This window comes from Pygocentrus nattereri, chromosome 2 (assembly GCF_015220715.1).
Source record: "Pygocentrus nattereri isolate fPygNat1 chromosome 2, fPygNat1.pri, whole genome shotgun sequence".
Classification (NCBI taxonomy): domain Eukaryota; kingdom Metazoa; phylum Chordata; class Actinopteri; order Characiformes; family Serrasalmidae; genus Pygocentrus; species Pygocentrus nattereri.
The window spans coordinates 18,300,468-18,322,817 of record NC_051212.1 but is presented as its reverse complement, the minus strand read 5'-3'; the positions used below and the strand labels follow the sequence as shown (position 1 = coordinate 18,322,817).

General features: G+C 40.4%; 1 protein-coding gene across 1 annotated transcript; it reads left to right on the top strand.

Moving 5' to 3' along the window:
• Nucleotides 1-534: 534 nt before the first annotated feature.
• On the top strand, nucleotides 535-21,754 carry f13a1b (coagulation factor XIII, A1 polypeptide b). The gene is made up of 15 exons (XM_017683034.2): nucleotides 535-757; nucleotides 4,283-4,483; nucleotides 5,501-5,689; nucleotides 8,758-9,006; nucleotides 9,562-9,680; nucleotides 13,908-14,015; nucleotides 14,941-15,118; nucleotides 16,074-16,212; nucleotides 16,427-16,530; nucleotides 16,670-16,758; nucleotides 17,159-17,312; nucleotides 18,315-18,590; nucleotides 18,834-18,994; nucleotides 20,335-20,471; nucleotides 21,056-21,754. Exons 2-15 carry the CDS (start codon nucleotides 4,303-4,305, stop codon nucleotides 21,195-21,197), a joined length of 2,226 nt encoding a protein of 741 aa, XP_017538523.1. The 5' UTR covers nucleotides 535-757; nucleotides 4,283-4,302; the 3' UTR covers nucleotides 21,198-21,754.
• Nucleotides 21,755-22,350: the final 596 nt, after the last annotated feature.

Below are 22,350 nucleotides of genomic sequence, written 5' to 3'. Positions count from 1 at the left end.
TAATTAACACCATCAACTGAATATCTGATTGCTGCATGTACATCAGTCATTTAGACCACAAAGAGGCAGTAACTAAATTGAGTTAGCTAGTTACCGTAGCACAAAATACCATCATTATAAGAATAACAAAACATATAAAATACATTCAAATGTCTTTGGGTGATGAATAATTTGTGAAAAACAAACCAAAAAAGCCCTGTGAAATTAAATTAAGCATAGATGAAAAAGGATTTTTGTTGCTTGCAAGTAACAGCTAATTTCTGTAAAATCCAGCATTTTAATATCTTTGAAAAGAAGTTTCTTCTAGAAGTTACCATTTTTTACATTACTGTCATATTTCTTTTTTGCAGTGTTGAAATCTACATATTCTCACATAGAAATTATTTTGTACATACATGCACACACACACACACACACACACACACACACACACACACACACACACACACACACACACACACACACACATACACACACACATAACCAAACTTGGAAACACATCAGCTTTCATAGTGACATCCACATGTGTACAACACCCAGCCCAGAGGCTGCTTGATCTTAATGGCTCTCTTACACACACACACACACACACACACACACACACACACACACACACACACACATGGTGGGCTACTCCTTCTCTGTATATAACTGGTGGTAACAGGGGGATGATCGTGGCAGCTTCAGAAGCCTGAAGTGTGTGAGCAGACTCTGAGACTCCAAGTTCCTCCAGCCTCTCCCTCAGCAAACACATCAGGTTAGTAAACACCAGCTGTTATGATGCATTTTACACTTCCTTCTTAGAAAAGTTAAAAATAAGTTGATATTAAGAATTTTGTGACAAAAGATTTTCCTTTCATTGAACATATTTTAGTGGATGTTGTAAATACAGTTTTGCATGTGACCTAACACATACACTCACTATGAAGTGTAATACTTTCTTATATAATGGTTAAAAATGCAGTCTCGAAAGAACACATAATAACAGTAACATCATAATAAATTCTTGTGAAAAGTCATCATTCACTAACTAATTGACTAATTTCATGTTCCTGGCCATTAAATGGCATGTCCAGGAGTTGAGCAAATGTTGGCCACCTCTTCTTCACCGTCATTGGCTTGACTTCTGGTAGTTCAAGAAATGATGATTTATTATTATAGTGAGCAACGCAATCTTCAGCATTAGATCTGCACTTGCGAAACCAATGATGAGAGTGAAACATATAAACTGGGTAAAACATTGCTGAGAAAAAGCATAACTCATAACCATTTTACTACAATATGACCACCAAAATTTTGGTAAAACTATGTTGTTGTTGTTGTATGTTGTTGGACCATACAGTAAGTATAGTCAGATTTTCTAACAGCATATCCATCATTACACCCTATAAAAGCTTCACTCCGTAAAAACTGTTTGGAACTCGTTTGGTGTTTTGAATTTTTCTAATGTGTGTCACTGTGTCACTATTAGATGTGTGTGTGTGCGTGTGTGTCTGCCATGCATTATATAAGTTGCATGAGTTCCAAACAGTTTTATAATACATGTGCCCACAACCATTAAAAACAGTAATGAAAACATTTCTAAAAATCTGTGCTGATAGATATTTTCCCCACCCTGTACCAACTCTGCCAAGCCCAAGTGTGGAAAAGGTGGTAGCATCTGCAATTTGGCCTTCTAAAGTATTCTGGAAGAAAACAGAGCTTTCTCTGTGTGTGAGATGACTCACTGCTACAGGGGGGTCTACCAGGTGCCAACACGGTGCCCAAACTGCAGCCTGTTCACCAGCAGACGCCCATTATGTAATGACACAACCTCAAATGAGTGCTTGTGTCTTCTGCAGTGACATAGTTTGTGCCGTTCTTAGTTTGAATGAAAACAGCTGCTGTGTTTCCAGCATAGCATAAAAATACACTGCAGAACATTTAGGAGGGGAAAACATTCATGACAGGTAGTTTTTCATTTCAAACCCACGTCAGCTAAAAATGAAAACATCTCAAGTAAACATCTCACATAAAACATTACTTGTTATTATTTACTGCAGATTTTTCCACTGAGAGCAGAGGCTAATTGATTTTTGCTCATGCACGTTTGCTGACTCAGCCTTCTGTGTAGCTCTTAGCTGAAGTTGATTAAGACACAGATGTGATGACATGAATGTATGGTTTCCCTGTTAAAAAGTATCACTGTGGTTTGTAGATAAGCATTGAGTTAGAAAGGTTGGTTTTATTGTAAGAAACCCTTTTCTTATTTGTTATTGACCTCTACTGGATAAATTCTACATTTTCTCAGTAGTCTTGCTAGAAAGAAAGTCAGATAGTAGGAAGCACTGCATTGTAGAAAAACCAAAGACAAATTGGTCTTCGTTTCTCTTTTGTCAATTTCCTTGAATCTTAAATAAAAGAAAAATGTTTTCAGCTTTATTGTCAATATGTCACAAGACCTGTACTAAGTGAAATGCTGCAAATGATCTTTTTGAATTACTGAAGCCACACTAGGCATTTTAAGCTTCGAGTCAACCGTCATTTCTAAGTTACTTAGCAGAACTTTATTTCAGTCAAAATTGACAAAAAAGCCTTTGACAACTGACACAAATTGGAATCAAATAATTAGTAATGTAAATAAAACAGTATAACATCATCAGAATATTAAATTAAGGTAACTGCATTCTGTTACAGGTAAAAAATAATCAGTAATCAGACCACAGGTCCGTCATAAGAACCAGGTTTATGGTTTAGCTGCAAATTTGTTTGCAGCTAATATGTTTAGCTGCAAATTTGCAGTCTTTTGCCAAAATTAGCCATTTTAATGATAAATGTCACATGAGTTGTGTAGATTTAAAGAGCATTTGATTTGAGGGGGAGGCAGTGAGGCTGCCAGGAGATAATTCTGAAGAACCCCCTTAATTTATTCAGCTAATCTATAGAAATATTAAGTATTTAATAAAGTATTTAGTAATTAAGTATTTTATTTTTATTGTCAAAACTGAGATCTGCAGCGTCTTCCTGAAAATGTCTGAATCGGGCGTTTAATCTGATCTTCCACACAGCCAGATTCTACAGCAGCAGACTTCGATAACGTTAACCTGACAGGTTTACATTAACTGTGAAACACTTGTGTCCTAAAACACTGCAGATTTTAACACACTGTCTCATTAAACACACCTGACTCAGCTCTTCGACTAATTAACAAGGCCTTCATGAACTGAATTCAGAGCGTTAGATGAGGGTAAACACTGATCTCCACAGCACTTTAGCTTGGAAGGTCCCCAGTTTGACATGACTGGTCTAAGATGTTAACAGAGAGTGAAGTGTCATGAGCGATAAATTCTTATTTATGCATGTATGGATGATTTCTTTCTTCTATCATTTTTAAACAATAGTGCAAGAAGTTAATGTGTGTAAATGATCATTATTTGTAACAAAGACAATCAATTCCTTCGTAGGTTTCGCGTAAAATTAATGACTTTTTTAACTCATAGTATTCATTGATTTCTGTAAACTGCTGAAACCACTGAGAGCTGACCAGGAGCATCTACAAACCAACATCATCAAAGTCCAGCACGACCCACCAACCTTTATAATCAAGTACAACCTTTTAGTAGACAGAACACACATGATGAGCAGATTTTAGAATGACCTCTATTTATAATTATTGATGATGCAGGGTGTCAAAATAAGATTATACCAGACAGATCTTTTGACTTTGGAATGAAAAACTAAAGATTTTAACAAATAAGCGAATAAGGAAAACTCATAAAAGAGCAGCATATTTTTAGTATATTGCATTTGATCCAATTTACTCTTTCCTTCTACAGTGATTAGAGCTTTTAGTCTCAAGACAGTTTTTTTTTTTCCCTGGGGAGCAAAGCTTGATTGCTGAACTTCATGCTTTGAGTATGCATGTGTAAACTCAAACAAATTATACTGTTTACAAACTTGCCATCAAAATATTTTCACATATTGCTCCACCTGTGTTTGGCTGTTTCACATTTAACATACTGGGGAAAAAGATTAAACACAAAATGTGACCGTACAAATTTCACATTTTATATTTAATTTTTTCCAATATGTTTAACACAGTATATTAAGCAGAAACTGGGAACATTGTTACATTTCAGCATGTTCTCTAAAGAGGATGTGTTTGCTTATTTTTATTAGAAAATCAACAACACATGTAATTAGACCAGGGTTATTCAAACTTTTGCATACAACTGTACATGGATGAATGCACCCCTTAGCTAGAGAGTTGCATGTTTTTCTGCATACATTTACTCTTTTCTAGCATTTTGAGGTACAGCAGCTATGGCAGATCAGGAGACTCCTGAGCATACAGAGACCCCCGAAGCACCAACTGTACGTCCTAAACGGGTGTCCCACCGTGGCCGCAGTGCAGCTCCTTCGGCAAGCTCCAACAAAGATGAAGGAAGCATACCTGAGTTTGAGGCTTTTGGGCAACTGCCTAGAGGAGTTCCACCTCTTAGTGGTAAGTCTTAGAGCCTGTGTGTGTTTTAGTGGGGTAAAATCACTACAGTGTTCATTTAGATCTCACACAGGTTGGCAGAAGCCACCTCAGAACCCTCAATACTATATTTCAGGTATTAATGATGAAACATCTTATTCAGTAACTACTAGATATCCTATAAACATCCTATAAAAGTTGATCTGTGAGGTTTGTAGTTATGAGAGAAACCAGTTCCAGAACTGAGGACCATATACAGATCCTTTTTTCCATCAACCTTACTGAAGTTTGAGATGGGTGTAAAGATCCTCATATATTGTAATGAGTCTTTGTGGATCCAGAAAAGAAAGTCATAATAACACTGATACATTTTCTTTTCCTGTATGAAAATTAATAATAATAATAATAATAATAATAATAATAATACATACATACATACATACATACATACATACATATATATATATATATATATATACACATTACCAGGTTTGAATGAGAATCTTATAGTTAATTTAGACAATTACTATAGTTTACTACAGGATTAGATCACTATCATTAGATTACTATAAAACAGTACTACAGGACAATGTGAAAATACTACAGATTACTAAAAAAAATGTTATGTAGTCATTTCAAAGATTCATTTTAACTTGTTTAACCAAAGCTGTCAGCAGAAAGTCTAAAACCAGAATGTGGATTTTACACTATACATTCCATCTATATATACTGATAACATTTATTTCTTCAGCAAACTGAAGAGGCCTATCATTTTTATAAAACAGATAACACACCTGTAGTGAAAGTTATTGCCCATTTTGTCAGAATAAAGCATTTTCTCAGGAAACTCCACTCCTTGAAATGGCATAAGCTCCAATCACGAAACTCACAAAATTGTAAAGATCCCTTTTAAAATTGAATGGGGATAATGAATGGGGAATTATTATTGGGGATAATAATAATAAGTGAAAAATGTTCCTACACATCTGCTGTTAAGTATTTTCTTGTTTCTTGTCTTTCTTTCTTATCACTGTTACTCAGAGTACCTGGACATCTGGGATGTTGACATGGTGAAGCAACGGCATGAGGTGAATAAGCAGAGTCACCACACTCACCTGTACGCCAGTGACCATCTGATTGTACGTCGAGCCCAACAGTTCCAGATGAAGATCACCTTCAACCGTCCCTACAAGCCTAAAGAAGACAAGTTTGCTGTCGAGTTTGTTATAGGTGCGTTTCCCTCTTAAACAGAACGATTACATTTATTGCTTAACTGACTTGCCTGTTCATTGGGTACACTTCCTTGTACACACAGCTACACTCGTTGCTGCTGTACCAGAGCAACTCACACTGCCATGTTGTTGGAACTGCTGTTCTGAGAATGGTCCACCATCCAAATAATGGTATAATGGTTGGTATAGTGTAGTGGGCAAGGGCCTAGCCATCTTAGGTACACACCAGGGTTCAATTCCCTGCTCAGGCAAAAACACCTGGCTAAACCAATATAACTCAATGCTGCATTCACCCACCACAGTAACATGATCAAGTTTGTATGTTGCTCTGAATAGTGTCTGTCAATTGCACAAATGTAATATTTGGTCAGTGGCAGTCCTATTGTGGTCTTTTTCAGCACCAGCCATTAGCTGTAATCTTTCAAATACACTTATGTAGTAGAAATAGCTGATAAAGTGGTCAATAAGTCCATTTGAATAGGTCTTTGAATTTGTGGCACAAATATCTGTGCTTCATCCATGATAATATGAAGCATTATGTGTTAGTTCTTCTGTTTAGCTCTATTGTCTTCCTCTTTTCATGGAAACATGTGAGGGTATGTTGAAAAACAATTCCTGTGACACAGCAATAAACTGCATCTTATTGTGCTATAGTTAGAGAATGAGGAGTAAACATTGTTTCGTAGTCACTTTCCCTTCTCGTTGGCATGCTTCCTCATGTATCCAGTGTTTCCTCTTAAGGTTCCTCTTTCCAGTTCATTGAACTTTAAGACAGCAATATTGCAAATTCTGAGGAAAACCGTGTTATAAAGTGGTGGGCACAGGAGCCTAGAAACATCTTCAAGTCTTCTGCTTCTTTCGGCTGCTCCCTTTAGGGGTCGCCACAGTGGATCAGCTGCCTCCATCTTGCCCTATCCACTGCCTCCTCTACTTTTACACCAACCATGTCCATGTCCACCTTCACTACATCCATAAACCTTCTCTGAGGTCTACCTCTTCTCCTTCTACCCGGCAGCTCCATCTCCAACATTCTTTGACCAATATATCCTCTATTCCTCCTCAACACATGTCCAAACCATCTCAACCTGGCCTCTCTGGCTTTATCTCCAAACTGCTCCACCTTCATTGTCCCTCTGATTTGCTCATTTCTAATCTTATCCATCCTTGTCACTCCCAGCGAAAATCTCAGCATCTTCATCTACGCCACCTCCAGCTCAGCCTCCTGTCTTTTAGACAGAGCCACAGTCTCCAAACCATACATCATAGCAGGACGCACTACTGTCTTGTAAACCTTCCCTTTCACTCTTGCTGCTATCCTTCTGTCACACATCAACCCTGACACCCGTCTCCACCCACTCCATCCTGCCTGCACCCTCTTCTTCACCTCTTTTCTACACTGTCAATTGCTCTGGATGGTTGACCCAAGATATTTGAAGTCATCCACCTTTACGACCTCTACTCCTTGCATCTTCACCTTTCCACCTGTCTCCCTCTCATTCACACACATGTATTCCGTCTTATCTCTACTGACCTTCATTCCTCTCCTCTCCAGTGCAAACCTCCACCTCTCCAGATTCTCTTCCACCTGCTCTCTACTCTCACCACAGACTAAATTGTCATCTGCAAACATCATGGTCCATGGAGCCTCCTGCCTGACCTCATCTGTCAACCTTTCCATCACCATTGCAAACAGGAAGGGGCTCAAAGCTGATCCCTGATGTAACCCTACATTCACCATTTGTCACTCCAACTGCACACCTCATCACTGTCTCACTATCCTCATACATGTCCTGCACCACCCTAACATACCTTTCAGCTACACCTGACTTCCTCATACAGTACCACAGTTCCTCTCTGGGCACTCTATCATATGCCTTCTCTAGATCCACAAAGACACAATGTAGCTCCTTCTGACCTTCTCTGTACTTCTCTACCAACACTCTCAATGCAAAATGCATCTGTGGTACTATTTCTGGGCATGAAACCAAACTGCTGCTCACTGATCTGAACCTCTCGCCTTAGCCTTGCTTCAACAACTCTTTCCCATACCTTCATGGTGTGGCTCATCAACTTTATACCTCTGTAGTTACTGCAGCTCTGCACATCACCCTTGTTCGTAAAAATGGGGACCAATACCCTACTTCTCCACTCATCAGGCTTACTTGCAGAGATTTCTCCAGATTCTCTGAATCTTTTGATGATATTATGGACTGTAGATGATGAAATCCCTAAATTCCTTGCAATTGCACGTTGATAAATGTTGTTCTTAAATTGTTGGACTATTTGCTCAAGCAGTTGTTCACAAAGTGGTGAACCTCGCCCCGTCCTTGCTTGTGAACAACTGAGCCTTTCAGAGATGCTCCATTTATACCCAGTCATGACACTCACCTGTTTCCAATTAACCTGTTCACCTGTGGAATGTTCCAAACAGGTGTTTTTTGAGCATTCCTCAACTTTCCCAGTCTTTTTTTGCCCCTGTCCCAAATTCTTTGGAACATGTTGCAGACATCAAATTCAAAATGAGTGAATATTTGCAAAAAACAATAAAGTTTATCCGTTTGAACATTAAATATCTTGTCTTTGTAGTGTATTCAATTGAATACAGGTTGAAAAGGATTTGCAAATCATTGTGTTCTGTACACAACGTCCCAACCTCATTGGAATTGGGGTTGTACAAAAAAAAATCCCTTTTGCCTTAACTGAGGTCTGGACCTCAGTCAGAAAACATGATAAATCATAGAAAACACTGAACTTCTTGTATCAGCAATATAGCTTGCAATGTGGATTTACTCTACATTACTCTGCATATTTATCCTCACTATAGGCTACCTGTGGGTAGTCCAGTTCTTGAGGGCCAAAACCCTGCAGACTGCAAAATACTGCCTCATTAAATGCACCTGATTCAGCTCTTCAGCTCATTAGCAAGGCCTTCATGAGGTGAATTCAGAGAGTTAGATAAGTGTAGATTCTAATCTCTGGCCCTCAGTTTCACATGTCTGCTGTAGGCCCTGGATCTCAGTGAAGGCTACAATGTCCGTACATGTAACCTAACTTCCTGTCCACTAGGTGCCAGTCCCCAGTACAGTAAAGGCACCTACATCCCCGTCTTCCCCACTGAGGAGCGTCAGAGCACATGGCGTGGTCAGGTGATCGAAAGCAATGACAATGTTGTTACCATGGGCATCACAACTGCCCACGACTGCATTGTGGGAAAGTATGGTATGTATGTTGCTGTGGTCACTAGATATGGCATTCGAAGGACAAGGAGGGACCCCAACTGGGACCTTTACATCATCTTCAACCCATGGTCACCAGGTATGGAACTGAGCAAGAACAAGAATTCATGTTCCACCCACAGATGTGTTATTTTATAGCATCTGTTACAAAGTTACAAGAGTGCATAGCTGGACAAGCTTTACAGAATTGATATGCAAATCCAATTTTTATTGCACAGCTCAGCTTTTGCTAGACATTTAGAATATGTTCTTTATTTCACTTGATATTTATTTTGTGTGCATATGAAAGGTCAAACTATTAGGACAGATCAGGTGTAGGCTTTGTGTTGTGTAATTGAGCTAACATGATAGCATGCTTGTAAATTCATTGACAGTTAAAACCAGACTAGTTTTGATTAGCCACAGCACTGCCTGGTAGTGTACTAGTTTTTAAGATTCAATATGTAGAGAATCCAAATGGCAACTTAAGCAGCATTTCTGTCATCGTTCTGTAAAGTTTGCCCAAACACAAACGTTTCTACAGTAGAACACATTTGTAGGTGGAGCATGTAAAGACAAAAAGTTTACAATATTAAAGAATACCCATTATATACCTTTGACCTCACTCCTCAGCCAGTGTGGTTTCTCTTTGAAGGCGATTCTGTGTTCCTTGATGATGAGGAGCAGAGGGAGGAGTATGTGATGAATGAATTGGGCATCATCTATCATGGGGCATATGATGATATATCTGAACGTGCCTGGAACTATGGGCAGGTATGGAATCAGTGTGTGTGTGTGTGTGTATATATATATAGTAAATGACAGTAAATGTGTTTTGATTTGATTTGATTTTTGAGTTGGTGTAAACAGTTATTCAGATGGGTTTGATGTAAATGGTGCACTGCAGAGAAACTTACTGGCTCAGATTTCTTTACAGTGGTGGTGAATCAGTTCACCTTCACATTTTTGTTTCATTTTGTCATGATAATGGTGTTAAAATTGCTTTCTTTGTTGCTATTTTGGTATGTATTTTGAATTCTGAATGTCCATCCATCCATCCATTATCTTCCGCTTCTCCGGGGTTCGGGTCGCGGGGGCAGCATCCTAAGCAATGAAGCCCAGACCTCCCTTTCCCCAGCCACTTCCACCAGCTCTCCAAGGGGGATTCCGAGGCGCTCCCAGGCCAGCTGGGCGATATAGTCGCGCCAGCGTGTCCTGGGTCTTCCCCGGGGTCTCCTCCCAGGTGGACTCGCCTGTGACACCTCCCGAGGGAGGCGTCCAGGAGGCATCCTAACCAGATGCCCGAACCACCTCAGCTGGCTCCTCTCGACGTGAAGAAGCAGCGGCTCTTCAGAGAGGGCTCTCCATCCTTTTCCGCCTGAGAACCATGGTCTCGGATTTAGAGGTACTGATTCTCATCCCAGCCGCTTCACACTCGGCTGCAAACCGATCCAGCGAAAGTTGAAGTTCGCGGCCTGATGTCCCCAATAGGACCACATCATCTGCAAACAGCAGCGATGTGACCCTGAGGTCACCAAACCGGACACCCTCCATCCCTTGACTGCGCCTAGAAATTCTATCCATAAAAATTATGAATAGAATCGGTGACAAAGGGCAGCCCTGACGGAGTCCAACTCTCACTGGGAACGAGTCTGACTTACTGCCGGCCATGCGAACCAAACTCCTGCTTTGTTTGTACAGGGCCTGAATGGCTCGTAGCAAAGAGCCATGTACCCCGTACTCCTGAAGCACCTCCCACAGAATACCCCGGGGAACACAGTCGAATGCCTTCTCCAGATCCACAAAGCACATGTGGACTGGTTGGGCAAACTCCCATGAACCCTCCAGAATCCTGGAGAGGGTGAAGAGTTGGTCCAGTGTTCCACGACCAGGGCGGAACCCGCACTGTTCCTCCTGGATCCGAGGTTCGACTATAAGCCGGACTATCTTCACCAGTACCCCTGCATAGACCTTGCCAGGGAGGCTGAGGAGTGTGATTCCCCTGTAGTTGGAACACACCCTCCGGTCCCCTTTTTTAAAAAGAGGCACCACCACCCCAGTCTGCCAATCCAGTGGCACCGCCCCCGATGTCCACGCAATGTTGAAAAGGCGTGTCAGCCAAGACAGCCCCACAACATCCAGAGCCTTGAGGAACTCAGGGCGGATCTCATCCACCCCTGGAGCCTTGCCACCAAGGAGCTTCTTAACTACCTTAGCGACTTCGGCCTCAGTAATGGACAAGCCTATTCCCATGTCCCCAGACTCAGCCTCCTCACTGGAGAACGTGTCGGTGGGATTGAGAAGGTCCTCAAAGTACTCCTTCCACCGCCCAATGACGTCTTCAGTCGAAGTCAGCAGCACACCATCTCCACTATATACAGTGCTAGTGGCACACTGCTTTCCCCTTCTGAGTCGCCTGACGGTTTGCCAGAATCTTTTCGGAGCCGACTTAAAGTCACTTTCCAAGGCCTCACCAAACTCCTCCCATACACGGGTTTTTGCCTTGGCGACAACTGAAGCCGCAGATCGCTTGGCCTGTCGATACCTGCCAGCTGCCTCTGGTGTCCCACAGGCCAACCATGCCCGGTAGGACTCCTTCTTCAGCTTGATGGCATCTCTCACCTGGGGTGTCCACCACCGGGTTCGAGGATTACCGCCCCGACAGGCACCAACTACCTTACGGCCACAGCTACAGTCAGCCGCTTCAGCAATGGAGGAACGGAACATGGCCCATTCTGAGTCAATGTCCCCCACCTCCCTCGATATCTGGTCAAAGTTCTGACGGAGGTGTGAGTTGAAGATCAATCTGACAGGTTCTTCTGCTAGACGTTCCCAGCAAACCCTCACTATACGTTTGGGCTTGCCTGGTCTGACCGGCATCTTCCCCCACCACCTGATCCAACTCACCACCAGGTGGTGATCAGTTGACAGCTCAGCTCCTCTCTTTACCCGAGTGTCCAAAACACATAGCCGCAAGTCCGATGACACGACTACAAAGTCAATCATTGAACTGCGGCCTAGGGTGTCCTGGTGCCATGTGCACTTATGGACATCCTTGTGTTCAAACATGGTGTTCGTGATGGACAAACTGTGGTTTGCGCAGAAGTCCAAAAACTGAACATCACTCGGGTTCAGATCAGAGAGGCCATTCCTCCCAATCACACCCCTCCAGGTCTCACTGTCATTGCCCACGTGAGCGTTGAAGTCCCCCAGTAGGACAATAGAGTCTCCAGGAGGAGCACTTTCAAGCACCCTTCCCAAGGACTCTAAGAAGGCTGGGTACTCTGAACTGCTGTTCGGTGCATAAGCACAGACAACAGTCAGGACCCGTTCCCCAACCCGAAGGCGTAGGGAAGCTACCCTCTCGTCCACCAGAGAAAACCCCAACATACAGGCACCGAGTCGAGGGGCTATGAGAAAGCCCACACCTGCCCGCCGCCTCTCACCATGGGCAACTCCAGAAAAGAATAAAGTCCAGCCCCTCTCAAGGAGATTGGACCCAGAGCCCAAGCTGTGTGTTGAGGTGAGCCCGACTATATCTAGCCGGTATCTCTCAACCTCGCGCACCAACTCAGGCTCTTTCCCCGCCAGTGAGGTAACGTTCCAAGTTCCAAAAGCCAGTTTCAGCAACCGAGGATCAGAACGCCAAGGCCCACGCCTTCGGACACTGCCCGATCCACAACGCACCGAACCCCTACTACTGCCCCTCCCATTGGTGGTGGGTCGATGGGAGGGGGGACTCATGTAACTCCTTCGGGCTGGGCCCAGCCGGGCACCATGAGTAAATGCCCGGCCACCAGACGCTCGCTGGCGAGCCCCTCCCCCAGGCCTGGCTCCAGGGTGGGGCCCCGGTAACCCTGTTCCGGGCAGGGTACACAAGTCCTGCTTTTGTGTCTTCATAGGGGTTATTATGGATCACACTTTGTCTGACCTGTCACCTAGGACCAGTTTGCCATGGGAGACCCTACCAGGAGCTTTTGCTCCAGACAACATAGCTCCTAAGATCATTCAAGCACGCAAACCCCTCCACCACGATAAGGTGGTGATCCAAGGAGAGGGAATTCTGAATGTATTTTTTGAAAATAGTGGCCAAGTTTTAGGCCAAAATTTTATCTTATCAGGCATCACACAGTGTATTCATAAACATTTCTGTCATGATAACTTCCTGTGATGAAGCTTTTATAGACATGAAACACTTAAGATGTCTGGTTCTTATCACTATATCTATTAACAAGTCTGATACTGTACACTCTGAATGACTTTGTTTACATCCTAACAATTTATTTATGCAGGATAAATTGGTGAAATTCCCCTTTTAAATATGGTCTATATATCTAATGTTTCCTTTTTACAGATTGTGAAAAGAATATTAAAATATTAATTCTCTTATTTATAGTCATTTCACTTGTAAGTAATTTTACTTAGTGAAAGTTCCTTAATGCTGCTTGTTTCAAACATTATTTCTTGGAAAGTGAAAGTGTTTTATTTTTAAATAAGCTAATTTGCCAATGGAATTAGAAACTGCCACTATAGTTACTTTAAACAAATAAAAATATCTAGAAATTAGTTAATTAGTTTCAAAATCTCAAAATGAGAAATTTTAGATATTTATTATTTGTCTTCCAGGTTATAATTGTTTGCAGTGTTATATGGTCAGCCAGATAACATAAAATATGAGATGCCTTGCAAAGACCTCTGGGTGCTATATAAGTTTGGGTGTTAATCAACATTTTAAAACATACATGCAAATTAGTGTTCTTACATAAGGCATTATGCTTTTGTTTCAAAATGTCAGGCTTTAAACAGCTTAGATTAGACCGATCTAAATGATTAGAGACATGTCAAATTGGAAAATGACTTTTTTTGCTGATTAATCTGTGAGTCACAAGTAAAGTGTTTCTGTTTATTCTGACCTCCACAGATAAAGGCCTGTGACATGTACATGTCAGAGTGACTCAAGGGCTGTGGATTGCTAATTTGAACTCATTCTCTGTGTTGCAGTTTGAGTTTGGCATTCTGGATGCCTGTCTGTTCATCATGGACAAAGCTGATATGCCCCTCACCAACCGTGGAGATCCTGTTAAGATCAGCAGGAAGGCCTCTGCTATGGTGAGATATGAAGACCATGAACACCAAATGCCTCAGCAACTCCACAGAACTGCTAAATTATGGTCTGCAAAAAGAAAAGCACTACATGTAAACAGTTAAATTGGTTCATTGTTTTCTCAGATGATGTGACTTCACAAAGTAAAGCTTGATAAACTTTTAATCCACAGCTTGTTTAGCATATAAGTTAATTGTATTAAACCTAATTTGCTACTGCTGCTAATTTGCCAAAGCAATTTATCTGAAAACAATGAACAGATGTCACTGCAGAATATATGATATACATTTTGTTTTATTGTCTGTTAACATCCTATATTGTCTGTTTCATCCTATATTCAATTGAATACACTACAAAGACAAGATATTTAATGTTCAAACTGATAAACTTTATTGTTTTTTGCAAATATTCACTCATTTTGAATTTGATCCCTACAACACGTTCCAAAGAAGTTGAGACAGGGGCATGTTTACCTCTGTGTTACATCACCTTTCCTTTTAAAAACACTCAATAAATGTTTGGGAACTGAGGACGCTAATTGTTGAAGCTTTGTAGGTGGAATTCTTTCCCATTCTTGCTTGATGTACAACTTCAGTTGCTCAACAGTCCGGGGTCTCCGTTGTCATATTTTGTGCTTCTTAATGCGCCACACATTTTCAATGGAATATAGGTTGAAAAGGATTTGCAAATCATTGTATTCTGTTTTTATTTATGTTTTACATAATGTCCCAACTTAATTGGAATTGGGGTTGTATTTTATTTAGGGAAAAAAGAAACTGCTTGCAGATTTACAGTAAAAAATAAGGCTTATAAAATATATTGCCATTGTTAGAATAACATCTCCAAAATGGAAACTGTACAGGAGAAAAAAAATACTTATATCTTGAAGTAATGATTTGTTTGGACCATTTTTTATTGGTATCCGAACAGCTGAACTCGCGTGATGATGAAGGCGTGTTGGTGGGGAACTGGAGTGGTGATTACATTTACGGTGTTGCTCCCACCTCCTGGACCGGCAGTGTGGAGATCCTCCTGAACTACGCCAGCAGTGGAGGACTGCCAGTCTGCTATGCACAGTGCTGGGTCTATGCGGCTGTTTTCAACACCTGTGAGAGAGTGAACTCATGCTTTTACTGCCCTCTGCTGATCAAACACTCTTCTCACACAGAAACGCCAGTATACTGATTTTCTTACAGTAAAACAAGGTTAGGCAAGCCTAGTCTTGCTGGACTGCCATTAGCGGTATATTTGTGTCATGCAGGTATCTACAGTGCATGAAAAATATGAAATACATATGAAAAAACTGCATTATGTGTAAGGTGGCAAATTAACATTTTACTCCCCCTGCCTGCAGTATCTAGTGGATGCCCACTTTTTGTCAATAAGTACATATTTTGTATTGTTCTGCTACTACAACTACTACAGCTGCCAATATTATTAATAACAATAATATTAAGAATTAGCTTAAAAAAGGCAAAATCTGTGCTTTCCATGGGTTCATTTTGACTTGCTTTGTTCACTGCTACATTAAGAATAAATCCGTTAAGAATGATGTAGTTAGCTAGTGAGTTAACGTGGTCAACATTTGCAAAAAGCAGACTCTAGGGTGATTTTTTACACATAAACATACTAAAATATCTATAGTTTACCATGGTGACAAGTATTTAAAATTTTCTCTTGAGAGTGTAAAAAAATAAGCAAGAAAATACTCATTTTCTAGTTGCTAGCATATAGCACTAGCATCACAGCTTCCAAGCTAGCTAAATGCATACATGTTTCAAAATGTTTTTGAAACAGGACTTTCTCAAGGCAAATGATTAAAGCATGTTAGCATTAAACGAACAGCTACCTGGTAGACCTCAGTGGTGGAAATTAATTGTTTAAAACAATCCAGTTCTGTCCCATGAACAGAGTCCTGAACATCACTATGATGGGTTGACTGTCAGAACAATGATTGAAGTGAAAAAATCAGTAAGGAGAAATCCACTATTAAAGTTCAGCGTGTATAGAGTACAGCATTCCAAATTTGAAAGTGATTTTCTCTTTGTCTGTCTCTCTCTCAGTCTTGCGCTGCCTGGGCATCCCTGGCAGAGTTGTGACCAACTACTTCTCCGCCCACGATAATGACGGAAACCTGAAGATGGATATCATACTAGACGACAATGGCAAAGTAGACAGGAACCGCACCAAGGACTCCATCTGGTCAGTTCTGTTGCTAAACTGTCAGGCCCTGAAGTCCTGCTATGATACTTAGATACTATAATAAAAGCATTGAGCCTTGTTCTTTTCATCCTATCATGCTAGTGAATAAATGGAACAAATATACAGACTATCAGAAGTTGTTACTGTAGGAGTCATCAGTTCTGAAGTCCTGGATGCTCAAAGCCTAGCAACTGGTGATTTCTCTGCATTGCAGGAACTATCACTGCTGGAATGAGTGCTACATGACCAGGCCTGACCTTCCTGAGGGCTTTGGAGGATGGCAGGTTGTGGATGCTACACCTCAGGAGACGAGTGATGGTGAGAAAACACACTCATGTGAATAACAGCCACAGGATAAATGTGTCCATGGATCTATAGTTAAATGTACATCTGATATGGCATAGTAATCATTATTTTAGTTACAGTAGCAATAACTGTATTGGTCACTGTGTGGCAGGGATGTACAGGTGTGGACCTGCATCTGTGGCGGCCATCAAACATGGCCAAGTGTGTTACCCTTTTGATGCCTCCTTTGTGTTTGCTGAGGTAAGTTTGCTAGTCTAACCAGTGTAAACGTTGTTGTTCAGTTTCCTAAATGTGCTTTCTCTTTGATTATTTCTCATATTAGAGAGTCATTACTTTCAACTTCATGCTTTTAACTTTTAACTCCCCAGCTCTGATGTACATGTTTCAGTTCATAAATGACTGAGTAGGCAAAGTAATGAGCCTCTAGGAACTCATAATCATACGATTTTAAAAATAAAGGTGCCAAAGGGTTCTCTTTCATAGGGTGGTTCTCAGTAAAAGTGTTCTTTAGGGAGCCACAGGGTATAATTAAGAAATTCATAAATTGTACTATTAATTCATTTATGTACCAGGATAGACATACTCTGGATTCTTATTCTTTTGCTCTTTTTTGATATTAATGGATGATTGCTCTCTGCAGGTGAACAGTGATGTAGTGTTCTACCGCAGAGATAAGGAGGGCACACTGCAACCGGTGAAGGTGAACACCAGCCATGTGGGCCGCATGGTGCTGACCAAAGCAGTGCTGCATGATGGACGCAAAGACATCACTGAGCAGTACAAGTTCCCTGAGGGTAAGAGAGCTATTAATAGTAGTACAACATCGTGCAGCAAGTGGTGTTGTCTATAACAGAAATATAATATTACATAACATAATTTTATTTACTATTAAAATGAGTAGTGAAAATGTATTCTGTGTTTATACTCTGCTCAAAAAATAAAGGGAACACTTAAACAACACAATATAACTCCAAGTAAATCAAACTTCTGTGAAATCAAACTGTCCACTTAGGAAGCAACACTGATTGACAATCAATTTCACAGCTGTTGTGTAAATGGAATAGACAACAAGTGGAAATTATTGGCGATTAGCAAGACACACTCAATAAAGGAGTGGTTCTGCAGGTGGGGACCACAGACCACTTCTCAGTACCTTTCTGCTTTCTGGCTGATGTTTTGGTCACTTTTGAATGTTGGTGGTGCTTTCACACTCGTGGTAGCATGAGACAGACTCTACCACCCACACAAGTGGCTCAGGTAGTGCAGCTCATCCAGGATGGCACATCAATGTGAGCTGTGGCAAGAAGATTTGCTGTGTCTGTCAGCGTAGTGTCCAGAGCCTGGAGGTGCTACCAGGAGACAGGCCAGTACACCGGGAGATGTGGAGGAGGCCGTAGGAGGTCAACAACCCAGCAGCAGGACCGCTACCTCTGCCTTTGTGCAAGGAGGAACAGGAGGAGCACTGCCAGAGCCCTGCAAAATGACCTCCAGCAGGCCACAAATGTGCGTGTGTCTGCACAGTTAGAAACCGACTCCATGAGGATAATATGATAAATATAGTTTTAAGGGATTAAGGTAAAATGATGTTCCCTGACTAAAGTTACTGAGATGTACCTCTGAGGCAACCACGCCAGTGATAAGAGGGCTACTGCCCCAGTGAGTTTATTACCTTTATTTCTGAGAGTGTACGTTTGCTTGTAACAGAGCATTTCAAAGAAAATCACTCCATATGACTTAAGCATTTAATTGCACTTAATTCCTCTTTAATTAGTCCTCCTCTCTCTCTCTTTTGTTAGGTAGTCCAGAGGAGCGCAGGGTGCTGGAGAAGGCTGAGGAGTTTGGCTGTCAGCGAGAGAAAGCTTCTGTGCCTGAGGGAGATGTGACTGTAGAGATTGCTGCTCTGGAAGTGCAGCTGGGGGATGATTTTGAACTGGTGCTGGAGTTTACTAACCGCAGTAGCCAGCACCGCACCGTGGACATCTACATCAGTGGTAGCGTGGTCTATTACACAGGTGTGCCGAGCGCTGAGGTTGTGCTCAAGACACCTACTGTGAAAGTGGATCCGCAACAGAGTAAGCATGTGGCCATGTGGATAATGCAAGTAATGTGTTAATGCATGCAAGACTTTAGCTAGAGGACCAACAGTATTCTCTACAGTAGTTGTCATTTTGTTTATACTTGAATTTGAGTGCAGTTTAAGTCATCGCTAATCACTTCTCTACCCTTTCTGTCCTGAAATGATCTTTTCAGCATTCCCTTTGTTGTTGTGTATTTGTGTTTAATGAACTTTGCCTTGTTGCCCCTGCTGGTGCTAGGTAAGAAGAAGAGCGTGTTGGTGCACAGCAAGGATTATCAGAGTGAGCTGGTGGAGCAGGGGAACCTGCACTTCATCGCTACAGGGAAGGTGAAAGAGACGGGTCAGATCATAACTGCCATGAGGCTCATCAACGTGCACAACCCCAGACTCACTGTGCAGGTCCGACACTCCATTTTAACATTTAATCAAATAAATCTGACAGGCTCCAATACTGTTTATTTATATAGAAATATAGAATATAGAAATAGAAATATTATATAAAATTATATAGAATTAAAATGATATAGAATTAAATTATATAGAAATATATTTGGATGGCCAAATATTATTTCATGAATTGCATGAAGGATATTACGTAGATCAGACTGGGAGTGTTCTGACTGAACTCTCCTACAGTTTTCCTTAATTTCACAAGTCCTAAAGCAGAGTTCAAACCCAACAGAGAAATACGACTTGTTTGTTAAAAAAACACCTTGAAGACCCAAAATACATTGTTTTTTGAGGCAGGTAATCTCTTGGCACCACGCAATTCAATTCAAGTAGCCAAGATGTGATTATGGAACAATTCTTGATGAATCTAAGTTTTTTTGTAGCCTAGACCTACCTTCTATTGTATTTTTAGCTTTTTCAACATTTACTTAGTTAAAATGTTCCATGAAAAAAACAGCATATTAAATAATATAAAACTGAGTAACTAATACATTCTTGTGAACTCTTTTGCCTCTTATTCTTTAAATGACATACAAAAAACGGCTAGCATACTAATAGCAACCCTGCTGGAGAAACTTCAGATTGTGGACTCTATTCGAGTAAATGAGTGAATTACAAACTCGCATTCAGATGCTTTACATCTAAAATCAGGTGTTTTTATTGTGGATTTGCTCTGGAATAAGCTAGAAATTCCTGTGAGAACATTAAGAAATGCCTTTTCATAATTTTACAACTCATCTGAACAATCAGGACACTGTTTTGTACACTCTTAAAAATGGAAATAAGGAAACTTTAGTAAAGAAAATGGTTCTATATAGAACCATTAAAACTCAAAGGGTTCTTTGCATCATTGACGGGTTCTTCAGATTGATGGAAAATGTGCATGAATGTGTGATAGATGATTCTATTTTTGAAAAGGGCTCTTTACAGCACCCAAAAGGGTTCTTCTATTGATTAAAGCTAACAACAGAAGAACCTTTTTAGGTGCTACATAGAACCATTTTCAAAAATGGAATTTATGGAACAGGAATAGCAGTTTACGGAAAACTAGTGGGATGGGAAAAGAATAAATAAAAGGAAAAGGTACATAATAATTATGGACGAGTAAAAAAAGAGCAATTATTTGGTTAAAAAGTAAATAAACTAAAGGAGAAGCTGACAGGTGGTGTAACACACATTCAGCAGATTATGGACATAAAATGTTTATCCTTATGACCATGATCACATCTAACCAAATATAATTGTTCCTGATTTTGAGTACACAAACACCTACTGTTTCTCTCTTTTAGGTGGCTGGTTCTCCTAGAGTGAGCGAGGAGATGTACGTGACAGTGGAGTTCACCAACCCCTTTAAGTTTAGACTGGAAAATGTGTACGTTCGTCTGGAGGGGCCTGGCATCATGTCAATCCACACAAAACAGTACAGGTAAACAAAATCAAGCTTCCACCAAAGCGGTTTTATGAGTCATAACATTGCTCTACCTCTGCTGCTGCTCACTATTGTGTTCTGCAGTCTTTGTAAAAGATAGTAGACAGGCAGCAATTTGTCAAGTGGTTCACAACACTGCAACAAGATATGTTGGAACCTAAAATTTAGTCAAATTATCTACTGTTTCTCATTTTATTACATTGTTTTAAGAATATTATAAGAGTAATTAGTCTAATGACTTGGTTTAAGAAATTAAGCTTGAAACACAGAAATGATCTTCTAGTAGAACAAGACATGGATAAAATAGCTTAAAACTAAAAATCAGTATAAGCAAGTTAATTAATCTTATAACATTCTTTCAGCGCTAAAAAATATTGGACAAGATAAGATCATTTCACTTGTCAGTATATAATTTTTTGCAGTGCTTACATTCTTAATGAATTTACAGTGCCTTTAGGATTACTTAACACTACATGATATATACAGTATTAATGCTTTTGCTTTCAAAGAGACATTAATCTTTATTTTGTGGTGAAAGCCTATAAAAATGGAGCTTAAAAGTGTATGTTTATGTTTTGCAGCATGATTGGTCCAGGCACCACTATATCATGGACGGAGCGTTTCAGTCCTCGGAGGGCAGGCACCACCAAGCTGATGGCCAGCCTGGACTGTGCTGCCCTCAGACAGGTGTATGGGGAGACAGAGATCACCATCCAGCCATGAAGTCCAGACAGAGGAGAAATATGATGACCTGGTCAGAATTAAACCAATTAGAAGAGCAGCTTGGCTAGAGAACTGTGTTCAGTAAAACAAACACAGTCTGCTTACTGTATCAAGATATTTGCCTTTGTATTAGAGTCCACTGATAACATAGAAGCACCGCAGTGCAGTTGTATGCTTAATGCTTATGTCAATGAATAAGAATCAAAGGAATTATATAAATTTGGTATAATATTATCTTGTGCTCTTATGCTTGTCATGTTATCTGCAGTGTTATCACTTAAAGGTTAACCAGGTAAACAGTGCCGACTGTGGAAATAAAAACTGTTTGAGAAACACACTTTTCTTCTGAAAAGTCTTTCACACTGTTGTCTTATACTAGAATAAAGCCTTTCCTACTTAAAGAAGATGCCTTTTCTCAAGCATCACTTGATTTTAAACATTATGTTCTGGTGAGTAGCACAGCAATGTCTTTTAATGCAGCTGTATTTTCACCAGTGTCCTGGGCAAGAGCAAATCAAAATCTATAAAATGAAATAAATGAAATGTGTGTAAATGTATATGTCTGTCTGTCTGCCCTGCAATGGACTGGTGACCTGTCTCCTCCCTTCCACCAAGTGACTGCTGGGATAGGATCCAGCTCCCCCTCGACCCAGTTATAACATCTTAAAATTCAACTTTAATTGTAGGTATTATGCTTTAGCATGTAAGATGTAAATTTTCAATTAAATATTAATTATGCAAGAATTACAAATTACTAGTAAAAGATGAATTTCCTCTAGTGAAATGTCATTCTTCTATGTGTAGCTTGAATTTCTTGTAAAATCCACTGTAAAAATCCACAAGATATAAAAGTTAACACAGCTGCAATAAATTCAGTTCAAACATGCAATTAGAATCCCAACAAGTCAAGTTACTCTTCACTTACTTGGGTTTCAAGCTAAACCTACTCTCCATTTGTGAAATGTTGAATCGGACACTGGAAGAAAAGACTGTTTTTGATGTCATGGTAAATATCCATCACTCTCTTGAACAGTTAAAATATTACACATAAAAAATATTCCAGCTTCTAACCTGCACTTCTGAATATATTGGTATACAATATCACACTCAAAATTCCATCCTCTGAAACTACCATATCAGACAAGTGTTTCCT